The following is a 24943-nucleotide window of genomic DNA, read 5'->3' on the forward strand; positions in this document are numbered from 1 at the left end:
TTTCTTTTAAGCAAGGTCCATTGCTTCAGAAACATATTATCACATTATCTTTGTGGGATGTGTGTGTGTGTGTGTGTGTGTGTGTGTGTGTGTGTGTGTGTGTGTAGTACCTGTCTTTCCTTCCCTGGAGGACTTGGAGGTAGGCAATATATCTTCCATTTCTTATTCTCAGTGTCAAGAATAGTGTCTGCCAAAAATACATATCTGACAAATGTTGGACCAAATCAGATTAAGTAGCTGGTATGTGCAAATCCCATTCAATGTTTAATATTAGGCTACTAAAGTTCATTTTAATACATGTTATATATGTTAAATGAGATAAGTACTACCAATCCCCATCAAACCCAAATAATTATTGGAAAGAAAACCATTCACTAAGAGGAGCAACTACTTCCAAGGAAGTCTGAGTAGCGTTAGGTTGCCAAACAGGTTTCCATGAAGTAGATAAGATATAGAGAAGAACTAAAAATGTTAGAAGAGAGGAAATGGTGTTATTGCTATCCCTTCAACACACTTTTAAATTCAGAGAATATTCTCTGACTTTTTAAGGTGTGTAATTAATCCCATCCTTCCCCACTTTATGTATCCCCACGCTATCAGATGCTACCCATTCTAGCCTACTTCCCCCTTTAAATATGAATCAATGCCTTTAAACATGTCTGGCACTATGCTAGGCACCTGGAATATAAAGATTAACAAGAGCCTCAACTCTAGGAGGAGAAGCCAAGGGCACAGAATGCTTTATAGAGTGATGAATATCATTCTATTTCCCCAGGGCATGAATTGTGTCAAAGGAAGTTATGGGCGTTGAATTTTGAGACCACATCCAGCATTTTATTTTTCCCAGATATGGAAAAACTAGGCAAGAAGGAAAGTATAGAATGAAATTAGGAAAGGAAGAAAGCACATTTTTATAAACTTGACTATGGCCCAGCAATAATTTATTTCAAATGGAAGGCTATGGAAATGGGCAAAATATATGGTGCCTCACAAAGAGAAATTTTATAGGAACCCCGCATACTGCTCTCACAAATTGCCTCCTCCTCCCAAATGAAATAAAAAATATATATAGAAGTTACTAAAAGAACTGAAGAAATCCTGGCAGGGTAATTAATGAATGACAGGTCAGTCACCCATGTGAAAAAATAAAATGTGGCAAGGATTCATGGCTTTGTCAAGAATTTTGAGGTTTTTAAACTGGAAGCAATTTGTACAATGACTATTTTGACCATACAACTTCCTAATCTCAGTTCCCATAAAGTCTGGGTGGGGGCCAATTGGAATGGTTCATCTCAGCTGCGCAGATATCATTCACAGAGGAAATAAAAGGATTTTAAACACTGGAGTCATTTCCTTTGGTTCTCAGCTCTTTGAGGAAAAAAAAAAAATTCCTTTTGGTCAGTGATATCTCCAGCTCAATTCCTGCAGCCTAGCTTAGAAAAATAACAATATCTGTTTCCTGAAACGTTTTCCAATCAGACAAGTACAGTTTTCAACTCAAAACATTTAAGTCCAATAAAAGACTTTGCTTTGCCAGAGGGTTCTAAGAAGACTAACACCTTTTTAAGGTTCAGACTGCTCTCTAACGAGTTACATAAAAACCCGCAACCAGTGTAAATGTCAAATGCGAAAGGATGTGTTCAGGAGAGAGACCTGTATAATCAAATCTCTAGCCGCTGCTTTGGAACTGCTGCTAAGGGGTCTTGCTGAAAATAATAGGGCCCATTTATGACACACAGCACAAATGGTAATAGCAAGTTACCTCTCAAGTGGAACCTTAGCAGCTTTGGAATGGTTACCTGAATGTGGTTAAGAGCAGAAAAGCAGCACTTTCCAAATATATCCTCCAGCTAAGGACTTTTGGAACTGCTGTAAGATTATAAAGAAAAGATGGATTGTTGGAATTCTCCTCTGCTCATGTGTATGCATTCTAAATGCCAGAGCTGGAAGCCTAGTGCACACAGTACTGTTCACATGCCACAGAATTTGAAATATTAGACGGCCTTTGTGCTAGATTGATTTAAAAGGAGCAGGAAGTATTATAGTTCTACCACCACTGCATTTTGTCTTTACTAATATTTTCCCTGAAAAGTCGTTGGTGTTAATTCTGAAGTCTTTGGATCAAAAGGAAACCATAAAGCAGACTAAATCAAATAGCAAGTGGAAAATGTAAATAAATGGATTTTCATTTATATTTTGATATCAAATCTTAAAGGTTTAAGACTATTTAAGTTATGTGTTCCAGGAATATTTGTAAATAGTTATACATTTTAATTATTAAATTTAAGGAGTCATGCAGTATTTACAGTGTCTAGATAATAATTTAATTCAAACTGTATTAATAACATCAGGTGAATCAAAATTTGCTCATTGCACTCATCACCTGCTGCAGCTAAAGAATAAATTACACCTTTTACCCTTTTCAAATGCTCAAATCCAAAACTTAGAAACCTGTGATGTCTTTATTTACTAACTAACCTAACATAAAAATGACAGAGCAATCCTCCACTTGCCTAATAATCCTATCTGATGAAAATAAGGAAGACAGCCTTTCCATCATGTGTGGGCTTTCCCTTTTTTTCTTTCCCTTGATTTTACTTTAGTAAATCTGAAAAAATAGTTACAAGTGATAAAAAAAAAGGAGCCTTTTGCTAAATATATGAAAAACGTCTAATGTTTCTGAAACCAGAAAGGAAAAAATATTAATACCATAACATAAGAATTTTAATTGCACACAAATTTAAACCAAATGTTACTGGAAAGGCTTGCCTTTTACTTTCCAACTTCTGCTCTCCAAGGAATTCCAAACCCAGGAGCATAGTGTCAGCAAAGTGACTCTGAACATGAACAGAAATGAAATTTCTGTTTTCAGTTAGTCTTATGACACATATGTTTTCATTCTTTCTGAAGACACAATTGTACCTCTCAACTTTAAAGTCATAATGTGAAAATCCATTTTGTTATTATTATTATAAATGGTGAACTGAATAATATTCTCCAAATAAGGCAAAAGTGTTATATTCTTTATATATGATGGTCCTATTAGGCCCATAATTTTAATTTTTTTGTGATTAATGATTCAGACTCTTCCACCTAGTTCCTCTTTATTACCTACAGCAGACATTGGCAAAGCATTGGGCTGAACTGAGGTCTTCTGACATGGGGTAGAGTCAGTAGACCAAACATAGTGACTCACAGAGGCACGAACAACTATCAGGGGAGAGTAAAAACTGCTCTTTGCATATGTTATACACTAAATATTTAAGTTACATAAATGCTCATGCACAGAACTAGTTGGATGCTGTCATCTATTCAAATGCATTATTAGGATCACTGTTAAATTTGAGAGTCAAACTTATTTTTAGGAAGTTAGGTTAGAAATCACTTTTGACTTTGATCAACTCTTTTCTCTGTACTGTTGAATATTTTTCTGCTTTATCATTACCCAAAGAAAAACTCAAATCTTTTCATAGTGAAATATTTGTAAAACATGCAGAGTAGATCTTAGCACATAGTGGGCACTCAATTAACTTATGATTTTAAACTAGAAAAATCCATGGCATTTGTTAATAATGTTACAGGAAAAATATGCTAACATAACTAATGCAGTGCTGGAAATAATCAGCAATATTACAGGTTGAGCATCCCTAATCCAAAAATCCAAAATTAAAAATACTCCAAAATCTAAAACTTTCTGAGTTGTTGACATGATGTTCAAAGGTCATGCTCAAAGGAAATGTTCATTGGAGCATTTTGAATTTCAGATTTTCAGATTAGGGTTACTCAATAGGAATGTGAATATTCCAAGATTTGAAATAATCTAAAATCTGAAACACTTCTGGTCACACGCATTTCAGATAAGGGATACTAAATCTGCATTAAGTGGTAAATTATTTGACATAGGTAATAAAAGTCTATAGAAAAGGGACTTTATCAAGGCCTAAAGTAGACAGGGAAGAGTCCATAAAGTAGGTAGAATTTGAATTTGCCTAATAATCTAAGTCAGGTTTAGAAGGGAAGAAGGCTATAGAAAGGGGTGTTCTGGGGAATGCATATGAGCTGAATAAAGACCCAAGGGTGGTATAAGCGTAGTGTGTTGGGAGAGTAAAGTGACTGGCCTGCTTAGCATCAAAGATAACATGTTGGAACAGAATGAAAAAATACTGTGGGTTGATCCATGTTATGAATGCCCTTTAAAGCCATGTTGAGGAATTCAGACTGGATAAAGAATGAAATAACAAGTCACGGACAGGTTTTAAGTAGGCAAATAATGAGACTAAAGCAGTGTTTAATGAAGGAACATATCTGCAAAAGAACCTTGAGCCCGTATGTTCTTAACAAGAATGTGTGCTTACTACAGCTCTGTGATAACTGACTGTAATTTTATCCTAGTTTCTAATCACAACCAAAATCACACGTGTGATCATTTCTTGGTACTACATCCATGAACTGAGAGTCTTAGATGTGGTTAAACCATTCATTATTTTATTCTTCCAGATATGTATTGGATAACTACTTCATGTGTCAAGCATTTGCTAAGCATAAGTGAACAAAAAATGAATACAATGTCTTTTAATTTTCTGTCTGAAGAGGTATACAATTTTCACTTTTGATAAGCCCATGGACTAAGTGGAACATGAAAAAGAAAAATCACTGATTATATCCAGTTTGCTAAATGCTGGCTACACTTTGGGAGAATACAGAGTTGTATTAAGGGATGTAGAGGAAGGATACCTAAGGCAACTTGGGCTGGGATGGAGGAAGAGGGAAAGCTTTAGAAAACTCATAAGCTGAATCCTGCAAGTTAAGGAAGTGCACAAAGACAGCACAGAAGAGGGAAAGCTTGTAAGAGATTAAGTTGTCAGGCTTTAAAACAAGGCAGACCTGAATTTATGTCCCCGATCTGCCATTTCATGTTGTGCCGACTTGGGCAAGTTACTTACCTCCCTCACCTAAAAAATGAAGATGATAAATGTACCAATTTGAAAAAAAAAAAAAAAAAAAACTACACTAATATATATAAAGCTCTTAGCATAAGAGTTTTGTGTACATAATAAATGCTCAATAAATACCAGACATTATTAGTAAATGTGGTGGGGGAGGGGGAGGTTGTAAAGTTACACAAAGAGCAAAGGAATAGGCACCAAAGTATTTTTGCAAATGGCATGTATACAGTTGAGTATGGTTGGATAGGTGGAAAGAGATAAGAATTGACCAGGACCATCACTATGGCCATGCTGGTTGCTCATTGTACAATTCTAGTGGTGCTATTCACATGGACTATGATGTAACTATTCTCCCACACCCAGAGTTGTGAATGACTCATATTATGCCAACAGTTCAGTAGCTCCGCTGTTAGAGAGGAGAGGACACACCAGATCACGAGAGATCTTAAATTTTATGACAAGTAGTTACAAGTTGATCCTTTTTTTGACATCTTATTTCATATATTAGAGATTTAAAAATTTATGTATATAATTGAATTTTAATGACAACATACATCTTTAAACTTTCTCATTATTGAATAAATGTTTTCTCTAGTTGCATTTCAGTACTGTTAAATTATGCTGACACTACCCTAGTCATTATTATTGTTTCTCTAGATAGCACAATTATTTTTTTAAAAAAATATAATGGACATTTAAAATCAATATCTCACCAACAAAGAATCCTTGTAATCACTGCTTTATGATTCTTATTCCTTCAAGTCCTTAGACTTCTGAATGTATTATTTTTTATAGAATTGAGGTCAGATCATAGATACAATTTGGTAATTTGCTTTTTTTGCTATCTTTTTATAGGTTAATTGAGAAATATCATTAGCCCTTATTTTGTTCTAGGTCTTAGTTTTGCAGATATGGTAAAATATGGTCCCTCCCTCAAAGAAAGTCACAGTCCAGAGAAGGAGACAGACATGTCAACCAATTATTACATATATCAAGCAATAATATCTTCAGAAGTCATCACTCATGTTTTGACCTAGTTATAGTAGAGCATACATAGAATTTTTTCCCACTTAACACTATCTGCAGCCAGTTTTTCATGCTGCCTCAATCTTAACAATTTTCTTTGCTGTAATTGTAAAATATTGTATTGTTTTAGCAAGGGATTAGCCATTCCCTATTTGTGCATAATTAGGTTATTTTCAAATTTTCAGTAATATAAAACAATGATTACATTCACATATATCTTTTCTATGCCTAAAATATGATTTGTTTAGAAAACATATATACATAACTGAGTGTAGTTGCTTAGAGGATGTGGAAAATTTAGTGGCTCTTGAAATGTAGTCATAAGGAAAAAAATCCCAAAGCTTGTTTTTAAATAAAGCTGAATAGAAAAGGGCCATCCCAATGTTACACTTTTAAGTATCAAGAAAAATAAGAACAAACTAAGCCCAACGTTAGTAGAATAAAGGACATAATAAAGATCAAAGCAAAAAGAAATGAAATAGAAACTAGAAAAACAATAGAAAAGATCAAAAAAGCCAAGAGTTGGTTTTTTGAAAAGATAAACAAAATTGGCAAACCTTTAGCTAGACTAACAAAGAAAAAAGAGAGAAGACTCAAATAATATCAGAAATGAAAGAGGAGACATTACAGTTTATACCACAGAAAAGATCATAAGAGACTACTATGAGCAATTATACGCCAACAAATTGAATGAAATGGATAAATTCATAAATACATAAAACCTACCAAGACTGAACCTTGAAGAAATGGAAACTCTAAACAGACAAATAACAAGTAAGGAGATTGAAACAGGAAAAAATGTCTCATTTCAAAGAAAAACCCAAGGCCCAATGGATTCACTGTTTAATTTCATCAAACATTTAAAGAAGATCTAATACCAGATTTTTTCAAATGCATCAAAAAACTGAAGAAGAGGGAATACTTCCAAATGCATATTGCAAGGCCAGCATTACCCGTATGCCAAACCCTGAGAAGGATACTTTAAGAAAAAAATGACCCTGATAAACAAAATGCTAATGTCCTCAACAAAATACTAACAAACTGAACTCAAAAGCACATTTAAGAGACCATTCACCATGTTCAAGTGGGATTTATTCCAGTGATGCAAACATTATTCAACATGCACAAATCTATAAGTGAGATACACCACCTTAACAAAATGAAGGACAACAACCATATGATCATAGATAGATGCATAAAAAGCATTTAACAAAATTCAACATCCTTGCATTATAAAAACTCTCAACAAATTACCTGTAGAAGTAATGTACCTCAACACCAAAAGGCCATAAATGACAAATCCACAGCTAACATCCTATTCAATGATGAAAAGTTAAAAAATTTTCTTCTAAGATCAAGAACAAGACAAGGATGCCCACTCTTGTCACTTCTATTCAACATAGTACTGGAAGTCCTAGCCAGAGCAATTGGGCAAAAGACAGAAATAAAAGGCTTCCATTGGAAAAGAAGAAGTACAATTTTCCCTGTTTTCAAATGACCTGATGTTACATATAGAACACACTAAAGATGTCACCAAAAAATTTGTTAGAACTAATAAACGAATTTAGTAAAGTTGCAGGATACTGAATCAGCATTTAAAAATTAGTGGCATTTCTATACACTAACAAGGAATATCCAAAAAGAAATTTTAAAAAATCCCATTTATAATAGCTATAAAAAATAAAATACTTAGGAATACATTTAATCAAGGAGATGAAAGTCCTGTACATTGAAAACTATCAAACACTGTTGTAAAAAATTGAAGACACAAATAAATGGAAAGATATCTCGTGTTCACTCATTGGAAGAATTAACATTGTTAAAATTAATTAGAATTAATATTGTTAAAATTCCCATACTACCCAAAGCAATCTATAGGTTAAATGTGATCACTATCAAAATTCCAATGACATTTTCACAGAAATAGAAAAATATATATACTAAAATTTGTATGGAACCACAAAAGACCCTGAATAGCCAAATCAATTTCAACAAAAATAAAAAAAGAAAAGGCTGGAGGCATCATATCACTTGACTTCAAAATATACTACAAAGCTATAGTAATCAAGATAGAAAGCTACTGGCATAAAAAAATGACACATAGACCAACGGAATAGTATAGAGAGCCCAGATATAAATTCATGCTTTTACGGTCAAGTGATTTTTGACAAAGATGCCAAGAATACACAATGGTGAAAAGACAGTTGCTTCAATAAATTGTATTGAGACAAGTGGATATACACATGCAGAAGAATGAAATTAGAACGTTATTTCACACCATATACAAAAATCAACTCAAAATTGATTAAAGATGTAAATGTAATACCTGAAAATATAAAACTACTAGAAGAAAACACAGCAGAAAATCTCTATGACATTGGTCTGGGCAATGATTTTTTGCATATGACCCAAAAAGCACAGATAACAAAAGCAAAAATAGGCAAATGGGATCACATCATGCTAAAAAGTACAGCCAAGGAAACAATCAACAGAATGAAAAGACAACCTATGAAATGGGAGAAAATTTTTGCAAACCATACATCTGATAAGGTTTTAATATATAAGATATATATGGAACTCAAAAACTCAATATTCTAATTAAAAAATGGGCAAAGGATCTGAACAGGTTATTTCTCAAAAAAAGACATGCAAATGGCCAACAGATATATGAAAAAAATGCTTAATATCACTAATCATCAGAGAAATGAAAATTAAAACCACAATAAGATGTCACCACATAACTGTTATTAATAGAATGACTATTAGGAAAAATATGAAACATAAGTATTGATGAGGATGTAGAGAAAAGGGCTTGTGTACTTTTGGTGGAAATGTAAATTAGTACAACCATTAAAGAAAACAGTATAGAAACTTCTCAAAAAACTAAAAATAGAACTACCTATTATATGATCCAGGAGTCCCACTACTGGGTACATATCTGAAGGAAATGCAATTAGCATGTCAGAGAGATGTCTGCACTCCCATATTCAATGCAGCAGCATTCACATGGCCAAGATATAGAATCAACCTAAATAAATGTCCACCAGTGGATGAGTGGGTAAAGAAAATGTGGTGTATATACACAGTGGAATACTATTTAGCCCTAAAAGAACAAGAAATCTGTTGTTTGGATGGATCTGGAGGTCATTCTATTAAGTGAAATAAGCAAGGCACAGAAAGACAAATACCACATGATCTCACTTACATGTGATTCCACTTACAAAAAAGGCAACCTCATAGAAGCAGAGATTAGAATGGTTATTACCAGGGGCTGGGAGAGACGGGGAGCGGGAAATGGGGATTGGGATATATCTGTCAAAGGATACAGAATTTCAGTTAGAAAAGAGGAACAAGCTCAAGAGATCTATTGTACAACATGGTACCTACAGTTAATAATGTATTCTCGAAAACTGCTAAGAGTACATTTTAAGTGTTCTTGCTACAAAACATGAAATGTGAGTTCCTGCATATGTTAATTAGCTTAACTTAGCCATTCCACAATGTATACACATTTCAAAACATCATGTTGTACACAATAAATACATATAATTTTTATTTCTCAATTAAAAACTAATAAATTAGAAAAAAAGAAAGGAGACACATTTACTGTCTCCTAAATTAATTTTTTGATTGACTTCTCACAGATCCATTGTCAATAATTTCCACTTTGAGTCCATGTTTTGTGGCTCCCCAAATCATAAGGGCTTGTGTGCTTTAAGTGAGCTGCTTTTCCCCGGACCAAGGACAAAGCCAAGTCTTCATGACGCACGTATTACTCAAGAGGTCATTTTTTTTTCCCCCTACTGACTGGAACAGCTCAGACGTATGTGGGACCTGGGCAAAACATCAGTCCCAGTTCCTGGCGAGTGAGAAGGAAGCATTTCCTCTCTAAACTTAGAGACCAAGTTTGTATTTCTGGAGTGGATTTGAAGGTCATAGCCTTTCTGTTTTTCCACATGTGTACAGTTAACTAATGAGGGCTGGGAATTCTGAACACAACCATCCACAAACTGTTTAGGAAACAAAGCCCAGATGAGACCATTTGCTGCACAGAGCTTCAGGTAATGCTTTAACTCCTGGGTTAAATCCAAATGAAAAAGCCTTTATGTCTTCCCCCTATCATTTCTCAAAAAAATTAAAAAATTCTAACAATGTCTAAGCTAACTGGTTACCATGAAGGAACAGGGATGCCAGCCCACATAAGATGTTACTATATCCAGTGCAGAGGTACTTCACAGTTTACCTTCTGAAAATCTTCAGCTTGACAAGAATGGGATGAAATACATTCATGCTCTGCCTGAGAATGACTTGATTTTGAGTACAAATATGAAATGGCTGCCTTGCTGTATGCTGCTTCCTACAAAAATCCCATCAGCAAAATTAATGCAGATGATGGTGTTAGAGAAGTAAAATAATTTTCTCAATGGTCCCAATAAGCAGGATCTAGTTGTAAGATCAGTATCTAGAAGTAGAATGCCAGGCCTGAGAAAGATAGCATAACTCTCAGAGACAAGACAAGAAAGAAACGTAGTTAGACTGTAACACTGCAGAAATCCAGACTCAAACTTGGGCAGGTGAATGTAGAATGAGTACACAGAAATAAAGCATATGCTTGAATATAGCCTTACATAAAAACTGAGTACAGATGCCTAAGGTTTCCTTAAAGCACATAATGGAATGAGAGGCGAGGCAACCTTTAGGTAAGAGACCAGAAGGCAATTTGAGACAATAGGAGACTATGTGGATGGAGGAAGACCCTTTTGAGAAAAACCAGACAGCAAAAGGAAAAATTGGCCTTAGCAGGCATTTGGATGTTTTGCTGCAAGAACTGGTTCCTGGATAAATTCAAAACATAAAAAAAGTCTTTGGATTAAACTTTATCATACCTTTAAAATCCAAATAAAAAAGAGTTGCTAATTTCTGGGTTCATCTATCAAGAAGATAATGACCCCAAAACACTCTCTGCGACTAAGTGCAAGCTATTTAAAGACAAGAAGAGAGCCTGGTAAGTAATTGGGATAGAGTGGCCTCTTCAGAGGTCTTAACCTTATCCCCCCGAGCAAACATGGGAGGCAAGCCAAACATAACTTAAATAAGATGAAAGAGAGCATTTGCTGTGAAGCTCTACCACATAGGCCCTTTAAAGGAAGCACATGCCTCATTCTGAGTCCAGAGAGTAAGAGAAATTATCAGCCACACTTTGTCTTCCTACCACCACCCATAATTATGTGGCTATTTTCCCACTTACAATTTATTAGACTGCTGCTCACTTTAAAGTTAACCTAGATAGAAGCCTAGGCATTGGCCAATATAACAGGAGTGCAAAATTGAAGTTAGCAGAAAAACATTCTCAAAATATCAAAAAGGAAAATGACTCTAAATGGAACAAAATTATCAAAATATTTTCAAAAAGAAAATGTGCTTTCAGAGTACAATCTCTGTGTTTTCTACATCTATATTAAGCAACAAACAGAACTAGAACCCCTAATCAATACTGTTTATAGTGGGATGGATGTGGGTGGGTAAGAAATACTGCATTTTTCTTTCAAACTGTCCATCTTTATATAAACTCAAAACATGGTGCTTGTGTCTGCTTGTTATTCATAACATCCAGAATCCTTTACTTCAAGTCTTATTTGTGGGGATTATTTTATGGGATTATTTTATCTAAGCATAAGACCTATGTTTAGATGACTGTAGGATGTCTGACACATTTTTCAGCATCTCATGAGTAAAATGGGGATAATAATTCTCTTAGTTACTTGATAGCTATCTAGCAACGGTATAGGTTATTGAAAGTTGGAGATGTATAATACATGCCTTCAGTAGCCAAGCAGGCACAAAAGTGAGTGAAATAGGCTGGTTTTAAGAAAATACAGGGTGGTTTATGCTCCACTAAAAGGCATTTTCATTTAAATACTTTAAAGCAGTGTTGTAGCCAAACAACATTCCTCCGCTAGACAAATCTGCCCTTCTGATGAATTACAGGAATGTTCTAGACTATAGTATGCTAAACAACTATTTGATAAGGGCTGAGTTGCATAGCATATTAATATAAATATATCTCCTGCCACCATAACCATTGCTTACCATATTTCTGAAAACTCCACGGCTCATCATCAACTCATTCTCTGCTTACACTCTTAAGCAGGGCTTCACTCCTGGGCAGACAAACCAATGACACCATTCCCGACCCCTGCCCTTAGGATTTATTCCCTTTTTGTTGTTTGTTTTTTGGTCTTGGTCCTTTAGTCTGTTTTATTTGGTTCACTGATTGAGTGGTTGGTTGATAGGTTGATGGGAAATAGGCTGAAGAGTTTACCTTCTATGCTGAAGAAAATTCAGACAGGAAACAAAGAAATAAAAATGTTGGTAAATGCTAACAGATAGGACTGACCCTTGATTCTACAAGAGACTGCAGGTTAATAGAAGCACCACAAGTCTTCTTTTGAAAACAGATAAACTAATCTCTGGTATGCTACAGTGGCTGATATTTTCACCAGTTTATATTCCATACTGGCTTTTACTGTCTAAGAAGGTCATTTGTAAACTGGAATCATCTTATCTGGAAAGATACACTTTATATATGATTTTTTTTTTAATTTCCCCAATAGGAAACAGAGCCAAAGGACTGGTTTTAGACTAGTAACTTTTGAATGACATAGAGAGTGGAAAGATAGGCTGAATTGGATACCCTATTAGGTTATATTTAGTTGTATTAATAGTTTATATCAACAGGACATAATAGGTGGCAAATACAATGATGTAAAGTAGACCTGTTAAGCTTTCATGCAGATTTCAAGCATATACACGCTTTATCAATGCTTGAACAAGCTTTATTTGATATTTGTATATGCAATGTTAACTCATTATTACTTGTCTTACATTATTTCTCACAGTAGCAAACAACCACAAAGAACCTGACAACTACCTAAGGCAGTACAACTTCCCCAGGACTTTTTGGTTTATGTAACACAGCAGCTGCTTAATTACAAAGAACAATAGGGATTTCACTCCAAGATTCTTGTAAGAAAATTACATTTAATTAAACTTTTAGGTAAATCTTTATATAACAATTTTTAAAGCTCTCTTAGAATAAGAGTATTTCATAAATATTTTTCCCCCATCACACACACACACACACACACACACACACACACACAGAAATGTGTTGTCATACATGTGTAATAATATACAGTCATGTGATGCTTAATGATAGGGATTTATTCTGAAAAATGCATTGTTAGGCAATTTTGTAGTCATGCAAACATAATAGAGTATACTTACAAAAACCTAGATAGTATAACCTACTACACATCTAGGCTATAAGGTATAGCCTGTTGCTTTTAGGATACAAACCTATACAGCATGTTACTATACTGAATGCTATAGGCAATTGCAACCCAGTGGTATTTGTGTATCTAAACATATCTAAACATAGAAAAGGCACAGTAAAAAATACAATACTATAATCTTATTGGACCACTGCCATCATGAAAACTCTCACTGAAATATCATTATATGACACATGACTGTATATGTATAATAAATATATAAGTTAATATTATATATAATAAAAGTTACATATGTTTATTTATATTTTACTTGAAGTTATTCTTCTTTGGTTCTAAATAATGATTAGAAATTGAGGTAGATTGGGAAAAATTCTAATCTTCATATGGGAATCTTTGGCTTACTAAATTTTCCTCTTTTCAAATCCTCTCAATTTCATCTTTTTCCCTATAAAAATATAGTATTATCCATAATTTCCTTATATCTTACATGTGAAATTAGGGATTTTCTAATCCTGAACCCCTTGTCACTCAAAAAAATCTTCTGGGAACCCTTGAGAAATATTTAAGCCACAGTGTTTTAATAGTATATTTTAATGAGCCTCCAAATTCTACCTCATATAATTCTCTTTTCTGGAAAAAGCTTTTTTCATTTATTCCTTCCTTCAAGAAAAAGCTACAGTTTTCAGTCTATCTATTGTAGGAAAAGTGTCCCAAAGACATAAACTCCAAGGTGCCTTATATTTGTCATGGAATTTTGCAACAAGATTTCATTCAGTACTTCTAAAACATGGTTATTTTTCACATTAGCTTTCCGAAATCCCAATATGTTCTTTGACAGTTGCTTCCCCAGAATCTTCTGTTTCAGCTCCTGCTTATCCCATAGTGGACAAGCCCTAAGAATGTGAACAGCTGTGATATCTGCAGCTTAAGCTTCCTATTGCCTCCTCAGAGAAATGGTATCTTTAAAAGTGGCATAGAAAAGGTGCTGCAAATATGCTTCATGAATACAGGTTTCTTTTAATTCAGGTCTGATGCCAGTTGAATGGCCAATAGGTCTGTCTGAATGCCAAGCAGTTAAAATGAACTTTTGCATAACAAAAGTAGAAATTAAATACAAATTTGTAATTTTTTCTTATTCCACAACAGAGGGAGAAAACCATGCCAGCTTTTAAGATGATAATATCAATCAGAGACCTTATACTTCTAATATTTTATGGATGAAGAGATATTTGAGCCCACTTATAGGCACTTACATGATAAGAAAGGTACATTCATTTTTCAAACTCAATTTAGGTTTTTATAGTTTGTTTTTTTCCTTTTTTTGTTTTTGGTTTTTAGCTATGTATATGAGTTTTTCTCTTTTATCCTCCAAGTTCTCCTTTCTTTACTAAAGGAAAAATAACCATTTTAATAGTGATATGATTCATCGATAAGTTAGTAAGAACAATTGCTATCATCAAAACAAATGACCATTAACCATGCCTTAAATGTCATATGCTTTCACTATGGTTTCAAAAACTAAAGAAGCAAGAATATTTAGGCTTTTATTTCTTTTTACCTTTAAACTGTAAAACAACATTACAGAGTGAACAGCATAAGAGTGAACAAAGAAGCATTTTTTCCCAGAACCTATCCAACTCAATTACAATGAATCCCACCACCTGCTACAGTGTCGGAATGCACTTTTTTTCTCAAAGACATCAGGTTTATAGGCACTGAAAAATCCTGAGGGCCAGCATATAGCCCACACCAAAATGTATGAAAGAAACTTCTCTTAGGTACTTAACACTTTTTGCTATTAACAAAGCCAGTCCCAATAAACCTATGTCAATTCATGAAACACACATTCCTTACACTTAAAATGTACTCAGAACTCCACTAAATTATGTACATTATGTAGGCACTCTAGACAAGACGGTTCCTGTAAGAAGAAATCCAATTCCAAGGCCATAGAAACATTTACCTGATGTATGTGCCAGGCACATGACAAATACGGTGGTTCCACGTAATTTTGAAAATATTTTTTGTGTTGTGGGTATAAATATCCTCATTTGACAGTTGAGAAACAGATGTTCAGAGATGTTATGTAACTTGTCCAAGAAAATTAAGATTATTATTTTGAGATTTTCTTGGTATGCAGACTTTACCCGGAAAATCTTGAAGGACTGTGTCTTTTTATATTTAAAAGGTCATTTATTTATATGGTATTTCAAGCTACATAAATTTTAATAAACTGAATATACACACATATATCTCATATTTGTGCATTGCACATTATATTTTGCATATTATTTTAAATATATTACTATATGTAACTTCCCATATATTCATAAAATCATTGAGTGAAAATAGATAACTTCAAACCAGTAAAAGAAATAATTGCACATTAATAAAATAAAAGCTTTGAGTTAAAAATGATTACTTTTAAAGAATAACTTGGGAAACATGTATCTGTGTGTCTTTGGCACCCTTGGTGTTTGTACAGGCCTATGCAACACCTAGCTGGCCAAGTTTCTGCATTTCATTGATGCAACATCAAAGGTACCCAGAGACAAAAGTAGAGCACCTGGAACCTAAGTGACCACCCAGAATTGTCCTGCATCCTCAATACCTTGACAATAGAAAATAAGTCCCACCTGGAACTCAAGGAGTTTATAATCTACAGGAAGGACACAAACTAATTATAAAAGCATGAGAGAAAGGGTAGCCTAAGAGCTTAGCTCTCAGATGGTGCCCCAAGGAGGTGGTATTGTAAAGTGTTTGAATAGCCTGGGGAGAACCCCCAGGACTTCTTGAGAAGGTATCTTTTGGAAGAAATAATTGACATGGACCAGTAGAGGCAAGAAGAGAGAGCATTTTATGTGTATTGACATTAGCCAAACTCTAAAATAAGGAATTTGAAAGACAGGAACAGGGGAGCAAGCAGAATATCTGGACAAAAGTGTTTCTGTTTAAGCAGAAGATATAGAATAGTAAAGTTTACATTCAGGTTATGGGTGAAAGCAATAGAACTCCATTGTTTTCTTAAGCCATTTTAGATTCCACAACAATTATTTCAAACTTTTTCCCAAATAAATCATATTACTTCTGCATGTATTAATACAAAAGCATTAGGGAGGTAGATTACAATATTAAATGCTGTCAAATACAAAGTTATGCTTAAAATAGCAATATTGCCTGTTGTATCTAATGTTTGTGGATAGTTTTACTTTTGCCTAATATGTATATTAACAGTGATAACAAGCAAATGCTAAGTAAATATATAGCTATAAAACCCTGTTGAAAAACATGCAGCTATATGACTCCCAAAACATAAGTACCTATATGTTTTACACTTATTTCAAAGACTACTCAAAGTTAACACAGAATAATAATAAAATAATCCTCCAAAATATTTAATATCCTGACATTGGAAATAATAACTTTGGAAGAATAATTTTTGGCAAAGGAAATATCTATAGTTGTAGTTCTCTGGTTGTGTTGTAGACAACAAATGAAGACGACCATTTACCACCATAGTTGATATTCTTTCTAAAGTTTAAGGCCATAAAAATTGGCATTTTCTCAAAAGAGGCCCACAGTGAAAATTCCATGTTAAAGATACCTATTGGACAATTCTGAGTAAGGCTGATACACTGAATAAAAGTACCAAAGTTTCTACATAAATTAACCTTTTCTGAAATGAAAACAAAAACCAATATCAATACCAAATGAAGCAAACATCTAAGTTTATATGCTGATCACCTGTGACTAGTGGTAAAATTTATACCACAATAGATTAGAGCAAAATTAACAAAATACATATAGGAAAATATCACACACTTTATGTTCCAAAGCAAAATGTAGTTGTCTAAAATAAAAGTGTTTTTATCTGATTTTTTTTTTTTTGGTAACCTAATCCTATTATTTGAAAATTAAATAAATGTGTTTTTCAGGCCATTTTTCTCCCCATGAGCTTTTTGCTCAATAGACTGTGAACCCACCTGGTGGAGGTGCCTATTCCTCTCAAAATGTAATCTTCAGACTCATAAATTTCACAGAACATTTATTTTAGTTTGTACTGCTTTCAGAAAATAAAGATACGAGAAAAGAGACTTTCCATGGTGTTGGTTTCTTCCTTTGCTTGCTTTCTCTCCATGTGGATGAGTTCAGAATAGGTTTGCTATCTACCAGAATTAAGTAGTTGCTCTTACACATACACATTCCACCCCTGGTGTGTGTCAGTGTCGCTTGTTAGGACAGACACATAGGTAGCAGCTACCTCATACCCTGTGATAACTCTACCTAAACCTATGACAAAATATAATATCCACTCCCCCTCCGGGTTCATGGGGTTTAATGCAGAAAGCTGCACTTCCTTCACATGCTGTATAAATATTCCCGATTAGCGCATATGGGGGAAAACTAAAAAATGAAATCAATTAATTCTAAGTTCATCCAAATGCATGGCCTAGAAATAGGAACACTCACCTAGAAATACTTTTTTAAAATGTATAACATGGCTATGAATCTAGAACTGCTAATGGCTTTAGTCCAATAACAAAGTCTACTCCTCTCTGAAACAATCTAGATGGGCTCTGTCTCTCTCTATAAAATGAGAGAAATATGCACAATTATTTCTCTTACTGAAGAAATAATTTATTTCATTTCATAAAGAATAAATGATATCCTTCATGGATGATTTCAGAACCTTTGGATACTAGTCTTCAACCTTGATTTTGAGAGCCCAGTGAAATCTCAAAGGTAACATAAGCCTCCATAAATATAATTCAATCAGCCTGTGATAACAAAGGCAGAAGAGAGTATTTCAAATTCACTTCTAAAGTGAGCTGGTATGTTTGGGACACTCTAACTACTCTTACATTCTATGGCTAATAGGCATGGAAACTTTCTATGGAATATCCATTACTCATTCCCTCTAAACACACAGCCTGTCAGAAAAATGGTGGCGGGGGTGGAGGGTGGGAGCAGAGGGAAGCCAACCTTAAAAAGCAGGAAAAGGCACTGACAAGAAACTCATTTAGGATGTACGCCTTGTTTTCAAAAGCTTCTTTCATTTAATTTTCCCTGACCTTTTAAATTAGCAAATACGCTAGACCCAGGAGGAAGACACAGGAGAAAAAACAAAACAAAACAAAAAATGCAGTGCAGATTTCCATGACTTATACAATAGCTTTTATTTCATCCTTGTGTTTGAATATCTGAATGAACTGTGGTCTGTGTTTCATTACTCCCCATCTGGAGCTGTTGCCCGCTTTGTTCAGCAATTTCTGGTCATTTTGGCTTGATGGTGACTGTTTTGTTTTATGTTGCCACATTATACAGAATGAAAGCTGCTGCAATCACCACCCAAGAAAGAATAATCTTGATACGAGAGGTTATGTTGAAAGTTCCTGATGGCCCCTTCCGGAATAAAGAAGTGAGTGTGTCCATCTGGGGCTGACTACGGTCCCTAACTAGGTGTGTGTGGGATGCAGGAGAAAACAAAAGCCTTTCTATTAGATGCTAAAATAGAATTAGATTCTGTTGGTTTAATACATCAAGGTTAATTTTGATACCTTTTCTTTTCATCTCTAAGGAGACTAGTGCAAGGACTTTCTCATACCTTGCTAAACATATAACTTACACATAATATGCTGCATGGGCAACAGCTCATGAGAAACTGAATTCATATCATATCTTTAAAAAGAAAAATAAATTCTTGACTTCGCAATATTTGGTTTTAATTGCATAGCCTTCATCTGAAGGCAAAGCCGCAAATGATTCAATACCAAGTGTTTCAGGGAAGAACAGGTCCAATTTGTGGTCTCTAATGACAGTCTCGATGCTCTTAGTTATTTTGTTTGAAAAGCCACCTCACACATCCTGTAGTATCTTTCCTTAAGAAAGCAATGGTCAAGAAGAGCTCAATTTCTGCCTACTATTTTAAAGAGCAAAGCATGGCATTCTCTTCTAATTCTTTGCTATTTTCATCTGACATTATTTTATAAAAACTCAGAAATAGATAGTCATGAGTTACTCGGGTTTCATAGAAAGAACCACCAAAATTTAAACATAATTGATACCAGTTTAATTTTTCCAAGAGCTATATTTTTTTTCTTGTCTGAAAAGACAACAGAACAGATTTGGAGAAATGTTAAGATAATAATAATATATCACCTATAATCCTACCACCTTAAGACAAACATTTTTGTTTTGCTTACTATATTGCCAGTATTTTACATGAAAGTGACAGGAGGCATGGTCAAACATTTTCCACGTATTAATTCTTTTCATCATCACAACACCCTGTGAGTGAGGCTCTATTATTATTACCATTTTATAGATGGGAAAACTACGGCACAGCAAGGCTGAGTAATTTACAGTAGGTCACAAAGCTACCGAGCGAACAGGTAGTGTTTAAACCAGGCAATTTGGCTCTATCACAGTCATAACCATACAGTTCCACATTTAGTGTATACATCATTTCATATGCTTCTATATTGATTTAAGTTAACATACTAAACATCTTTCAGGGTTTGATATAGTCTAGTCTTTATGACTATCATTGTAATAGCTACATAACAGTTGTATATGCTCCATAAGTTAGGATCTGGATGTTTCCTATATTTTTTTCCTAGTATAGAGAATGAGAATGCTCAGAATTATGCATATATACATATTTTTAAAATATACTTGAATAAAATATTTGGGACAATGTTCTCAGTGGAATAACTAGTATAAACAGTATGCCCTTTACTGCTCTTTCCATACCGACTTTTTAAGAAGGCTCTTCCAATTTAGCGTGGTGGTAATGAAGAATGGATGAACCAGCATTGGATGGCCTGCATGTTATAATGTTTGCTACTTGAGTAGATATAAACTATCACTGCAGATTGCTTTAATTTGCATGTTTCCGATCATTACTAAGCTTACCCTGAGGACGCTAGTATCCCTTGTAGCTCTCTCAAGTTTTAGTTTTTTGTGTTTTTTTCTCCCACATCCGCCCTCCCACTGGACCTGCAAGTAGGGAGTCCTCCTTGTTCCTTTCTCAGTATGGTTTCTCCTCTACCTAAAATTTTCAATTTAGAATGTCACATCATCAAATTGAGTAACCAGCTAATCTTCATTTTCACCCTAGTTGCATTCCTGGTCATTTCTCCACAGATATCCTCTGGATTAGTCACTTTTTCTAATACTACTCCTACTGCATTTCTTGGCAATTCCAATAAATATGTAGATGCTTGTTTTAATACTCTGTCTTGTTAGTTCTGTAAACTTCCCGATGACCTCACAACTCTCTCCCAACCTCAGCAACTTGCTCCCCTGGCAGTCATTAACAATTATACACAATTTTCCGTAAATGTAATTGTCTCTTCCTAATTGGATCTACTTGGAACTATTTCAAGGTCCATATTCCTGAAAGGAAATACTCTAAATAAGACTGAGTATATTATTAAAACAGTATTTTCCTAAAACCATGACACTGATAGTAGTATATTTTTGATCATGACTGCTTACTTTTAGGGTACCTCCCCCATGACGTGCTTAATAAAAGTTGTGATTCAGAGTCACCACTGCTAACCACAGGCTGTAAACGCTGAGGTCAAAGCAAGGCACCTGGAGGCTTTTATAAGCAGTAACTGCCAGCTGGACACCCTCCAGTGATCACCCTCCCTTCTTTACGTTACCCTCAAGTCAAAAGGTCTAACAGCCCTCCTGACCTATACAGTGTCTTTAGCTTTCCTTCTATTAGCGATTTTGCTAGGTTATTTACCACAGTCTCTTTTTCCCTTTCTCCCTCCCTCCCTCTTTTCCTTCATTCTTTCCTTCCTTCCTTCTTTCCTCCCCTTCTTCTCTCCTTCTCTTAATCCTTCTTTTCTTACTTACATATTTATTGGTGCTTATTATGTCCAAACAAGTAGTCTCCAAACTACTTTTTAAATTCATATCACTATGAATAAAAATATTTTGGAGCAGCAAACACAATATTTACATATTTATTTAAAATGTATGCATTTGTAAGATTGTACCAATATATATTATAAAATATTCACAAAAAGTTGATATGAAAACAAGAGAGATGACAGTTTTAATATATTCTTCCAGTGCTCCCAATAAACAGTCTTGTATCCCTATGCACACATCCCACTTTGGAGATAAGTATTCTAGGGTACATGGGCCCAGTTTTCATCAATTTTAGAAATCTCTCTGCAGACACAGAAAATTAAATAACCCATCACAAAAACAAAATGTGGGTAGGTCTGTTAGAAGTTGAAGTGATCACAGTACGACTTGTCCAGATCTGTACACCCTCACCTGTCTTTGACATCACCCACATGGATGTCACACCAGGGCCTCTAACTCAGCATGTCCAGTAAATAATTTATCATTTTCTCCCTAAAACATACCACTACTACTTCTGGACTTCTTACCTCAGCAAATGGCACAGCCATCTTCCCCAGTCATGAAGGCTCAACACATAGGCTTCATCTCATACATTCCTCTCTTTCACTTTTATGGAGAATAACAAATTCTACCTCTAAAAATGCTCATGGTGATCCCATTTCTATTAGTAATAGCCAGGGTGACTTTTTTCTAATTTTCCTCTTGAACTATGGCTTTAAAATCTACGTTTGTTTTTGGTTCCACTCTCTCCCCTTGTAATTCGATTTCACTCACTTTTGCCAAAATAGCTTTTCTAAAACACATATATAATCATATTGTGTGTGCTCAAAAACTATTAAGAGGTCCACGTTACATACAGAATTAAGTTCAAAATATTCAAGGTATCACTTTAAAAGACTCCAAAATCTTGACTCCTTTCTTCTCTCCACCAATATTCTTACTGGTCATTTTTCTATTCCAGCTACATGGACAAAGTCAATTACATTCTGAAATTCTTTCTCCTGAACGTCAACATGTCCCAAGCTCATGCATTCTGCTTTGCCTTTATAAACTTCATTCCTCAAAAAGGAATCTCCATATTTTCCTCTAACAGTAGTTTGTGGATACTTCTGTTTTAGGTACTTTTGTTATACTATCACATATATTAGGGTGATATATTCGATCCTAATAAGGATATTAGAATTAGTTTCTTTGCTTTCTTGGTTTCTTTTCAACTAGAAATTGAGCTATTAGGTGGCAGAAATCATGTCTTATTAGTCTTTGTCTCATAATATGTGCTGCATTTCTGAGTTTATAGGAGACATGCAATGTATTTATTTTTTACCTTCTGCATTGAATCTGATGACCATTATTCAAGCAGGTTAGGAGATATTTGTGATTTTCTGAGTGTTCTTTCCTAAAACTTTTGCACTTTCTATTTGTATGTGAAATAGGGGCAGTATTTAAAATGATCTTGGCTCTACCACACTTCTTGATTTCAGTAGTACAACAAAAACTGGATTAGAAAAGCAACAAATAACATATGTTACAAGAAGCATTCCAATTTTCCAGTAAGAACTGAGTCATCCAAGAGAGAACATACAGATTTTACAAATAATTTAACGCAACTTTTAAAAGACTATGGGATTCCCAGACATGACGAAACATGAGCCACAGATATAGTCAAATGGCTTTAGAAATATTTCCAGGGGGAAAAAATGCCTGACTTAATAAGATACCAACTCTGAAATCCTGTGAGATCCTTACAGCTGAAGCTTAGATACAATGGGCCCATCCGTAAATTCATTCCTAGTCAACCAATGTTGGTAAAGCTTTAAAGAACAGAGAAATTAAAACATGTTTTGCATGGGGAAGTTTTCCCCAGAGTTCCTCATTTTTATATAGGAAATCAATTTGCATCACTGATGATATCATTCAAATCAGACAACCCAGAGTTGTTAGGAGGTAATTTAGTTTTATGCTGAAGCAATTTGATACTTGTTCTGATTTGTGATTTTCATTTTGTTTGTTAATGAAAAAAATTAATGAGCAATGTTGCTAGAAATACAACTCATCAAAGCATTGGTGTTATTAAAGAGGTTTGCCATATACTATACATTGTGATCACCGTGCAGCTGGTGCCTGGACCTCGGTGAGGGGGGATCCATCAATGAAACAGCATAGGCAATAGCTCAGGGTACAGATGCCCTTACACATACCTTTGCACTGATTTGTGTTTTTGTCAAGAATTGCCTTTGTGGATACAATTTTTCCATACCTGTAAGAGAGAGAAAAAAAAATCGATGTTATTGTAACCCAATGAAGACACTTAAAATACCCTAATGAACGTCAGGGCACACACAATTGAGCATGGATAAACCAAGAAAACAAGCTCTGAATTCCCATTTCACACCTGAATGATCTCTTTTCACCAGTTCTTTATACCTCAGGAATGTGTTTCCCTATGTAAGCACTGGGTTGAGCCTTCAAATATAAACCTGTCAGGCTGTCACAGGTGGCCACAAGGAGATTGCATGTGATTGTGATCACAGTAAAGTGCACCCTGTGGATTCACGGAGGAAAGTGTGGGCCTTGGCTCCGGGCTGAACACAGGGTTTGGATCCACTCGGACTCCTACCTAGTGTTATAACTTTGAAAAGTTCAACTTGACCTCTCCAAACCACAGCTTTTTTCCATCTGTAAAAATGAGAAGCTACATATATCAAATTTTCTGTTTCAACCAACTTTCATGCCTTTGAGAATCCAGATACTGTATTAGGCTCCAGGAGCAATGTGGTATAGTAGTTAAAAGGATATACTGTGACACCAAACTGCCATGGCTCAAATCCCAATTCATCCTGGGCATTCGTGGTTGGCTAAGTCAGTCTTATGTTTTTGCATCATATCATCATCTATAATGATATAAATATATTTATTTAAAAACAATTTAGATTATTTATTTATAATGATGTAAATATGTTTATAAATATATAAAAGGAGGATAATGTTGTCTTCCTTATAATATTGTCAACCCTCATTGTTGTGAGGGTTAAATAGGGTTTACCTAGGGTGCTGAGGACAGTGGCTGACACAGAGTAAGTGCTCATTAAACGTTATTAAAGCTCTTATTCCAGTTACTCTCTTCCTGTTATCTGCTATATAAAAATATCTCCAGTCTTTGGCATTCTCTGAGGTAGATGAGAAGTGGAAGGGGATGAAGATTCTGTCCAAAATAACAGCTTCAAACATGACTACTGAGACTGTCAAAATCTTTCACTAAGAAATTTATCAGGTAAAGTTATTTGCTAAAAGATAATTTACATTGTTATTTTTAATATCAGAAACTTTATTAACTATGTTCTCATTGTATTTATTTACACAAATACTCACAAGTTAAAAGAATTTTGTTTGCTTAGTATTATCAAAATGTATATTACCATATAAGTTCACTCCCTCCATGAACTCCCAAACCCCTCTTTCCCATTTCCCCAAAAATGTTCTCTTTCAAGTTCTATTTCATGCCAAGAGTTTCTCTATTGAGAAAATAATCAGTAAAATGATATCATATTTGAACAGTCTCTTCACTAGACAGTGCTTAATGGTAACCACAACTGTTCCCATTAACTAGCTATAATGTTTACTAGATTTGGGCTATTTAGGCAAATACATGTTTGCAAAATTATATGTACTTTAGAGTATTAAGAAAAAGACAAGAAAGGGAAATGTTGCTGAGACTTTTTTCCCACACAAAACGCCAATACAGTATGTAACAACCAGAGATAGAAAAAGAATTTAGAACATTTATAACCA

The 24943-nt window shown here is 34.6% G+C and overlaps 1 protein-coding gene across 10 annotated transcripts in view; it reads right to left on the minus strand.

Moving 5' to 3' along the window:
• The window catches only part of RBMS3 (RNA binding motif single stranded interacting protein 3), a 665694-nt gene that overhangs the window by 456704 nt on the left and 184047 nt on the right, over positions 1–24943 (minus strand). For all 10 annotated transcript variants that reach the window (XM_045537625.1, XM_045537631.1, XM_045537615.1 and 7 more), the window contains one exon: positions 23353–23411. In XM_045537625.1, coding sequence (XP_045393581.1) covers positions 23353–23411 — 59 coding nt within the window. The remainder of the gene's footprint in view (positions 1–23352; positions 23412–24943) is intronic.

Source organism: Lemur catta, chromosome 1 (genome assembly GCF_020740605.2).
Source record: "Lemur catta isolate mLemCat1 chromosome 1, mLemCat1.pri, whole genome shotgun sequence".
Classification (NCBI taxonomy): Eukaryota; Metazoa; Chordata; class Mammalia; order Primates; family Lemuridae; genus Lemur; species Lemur catta.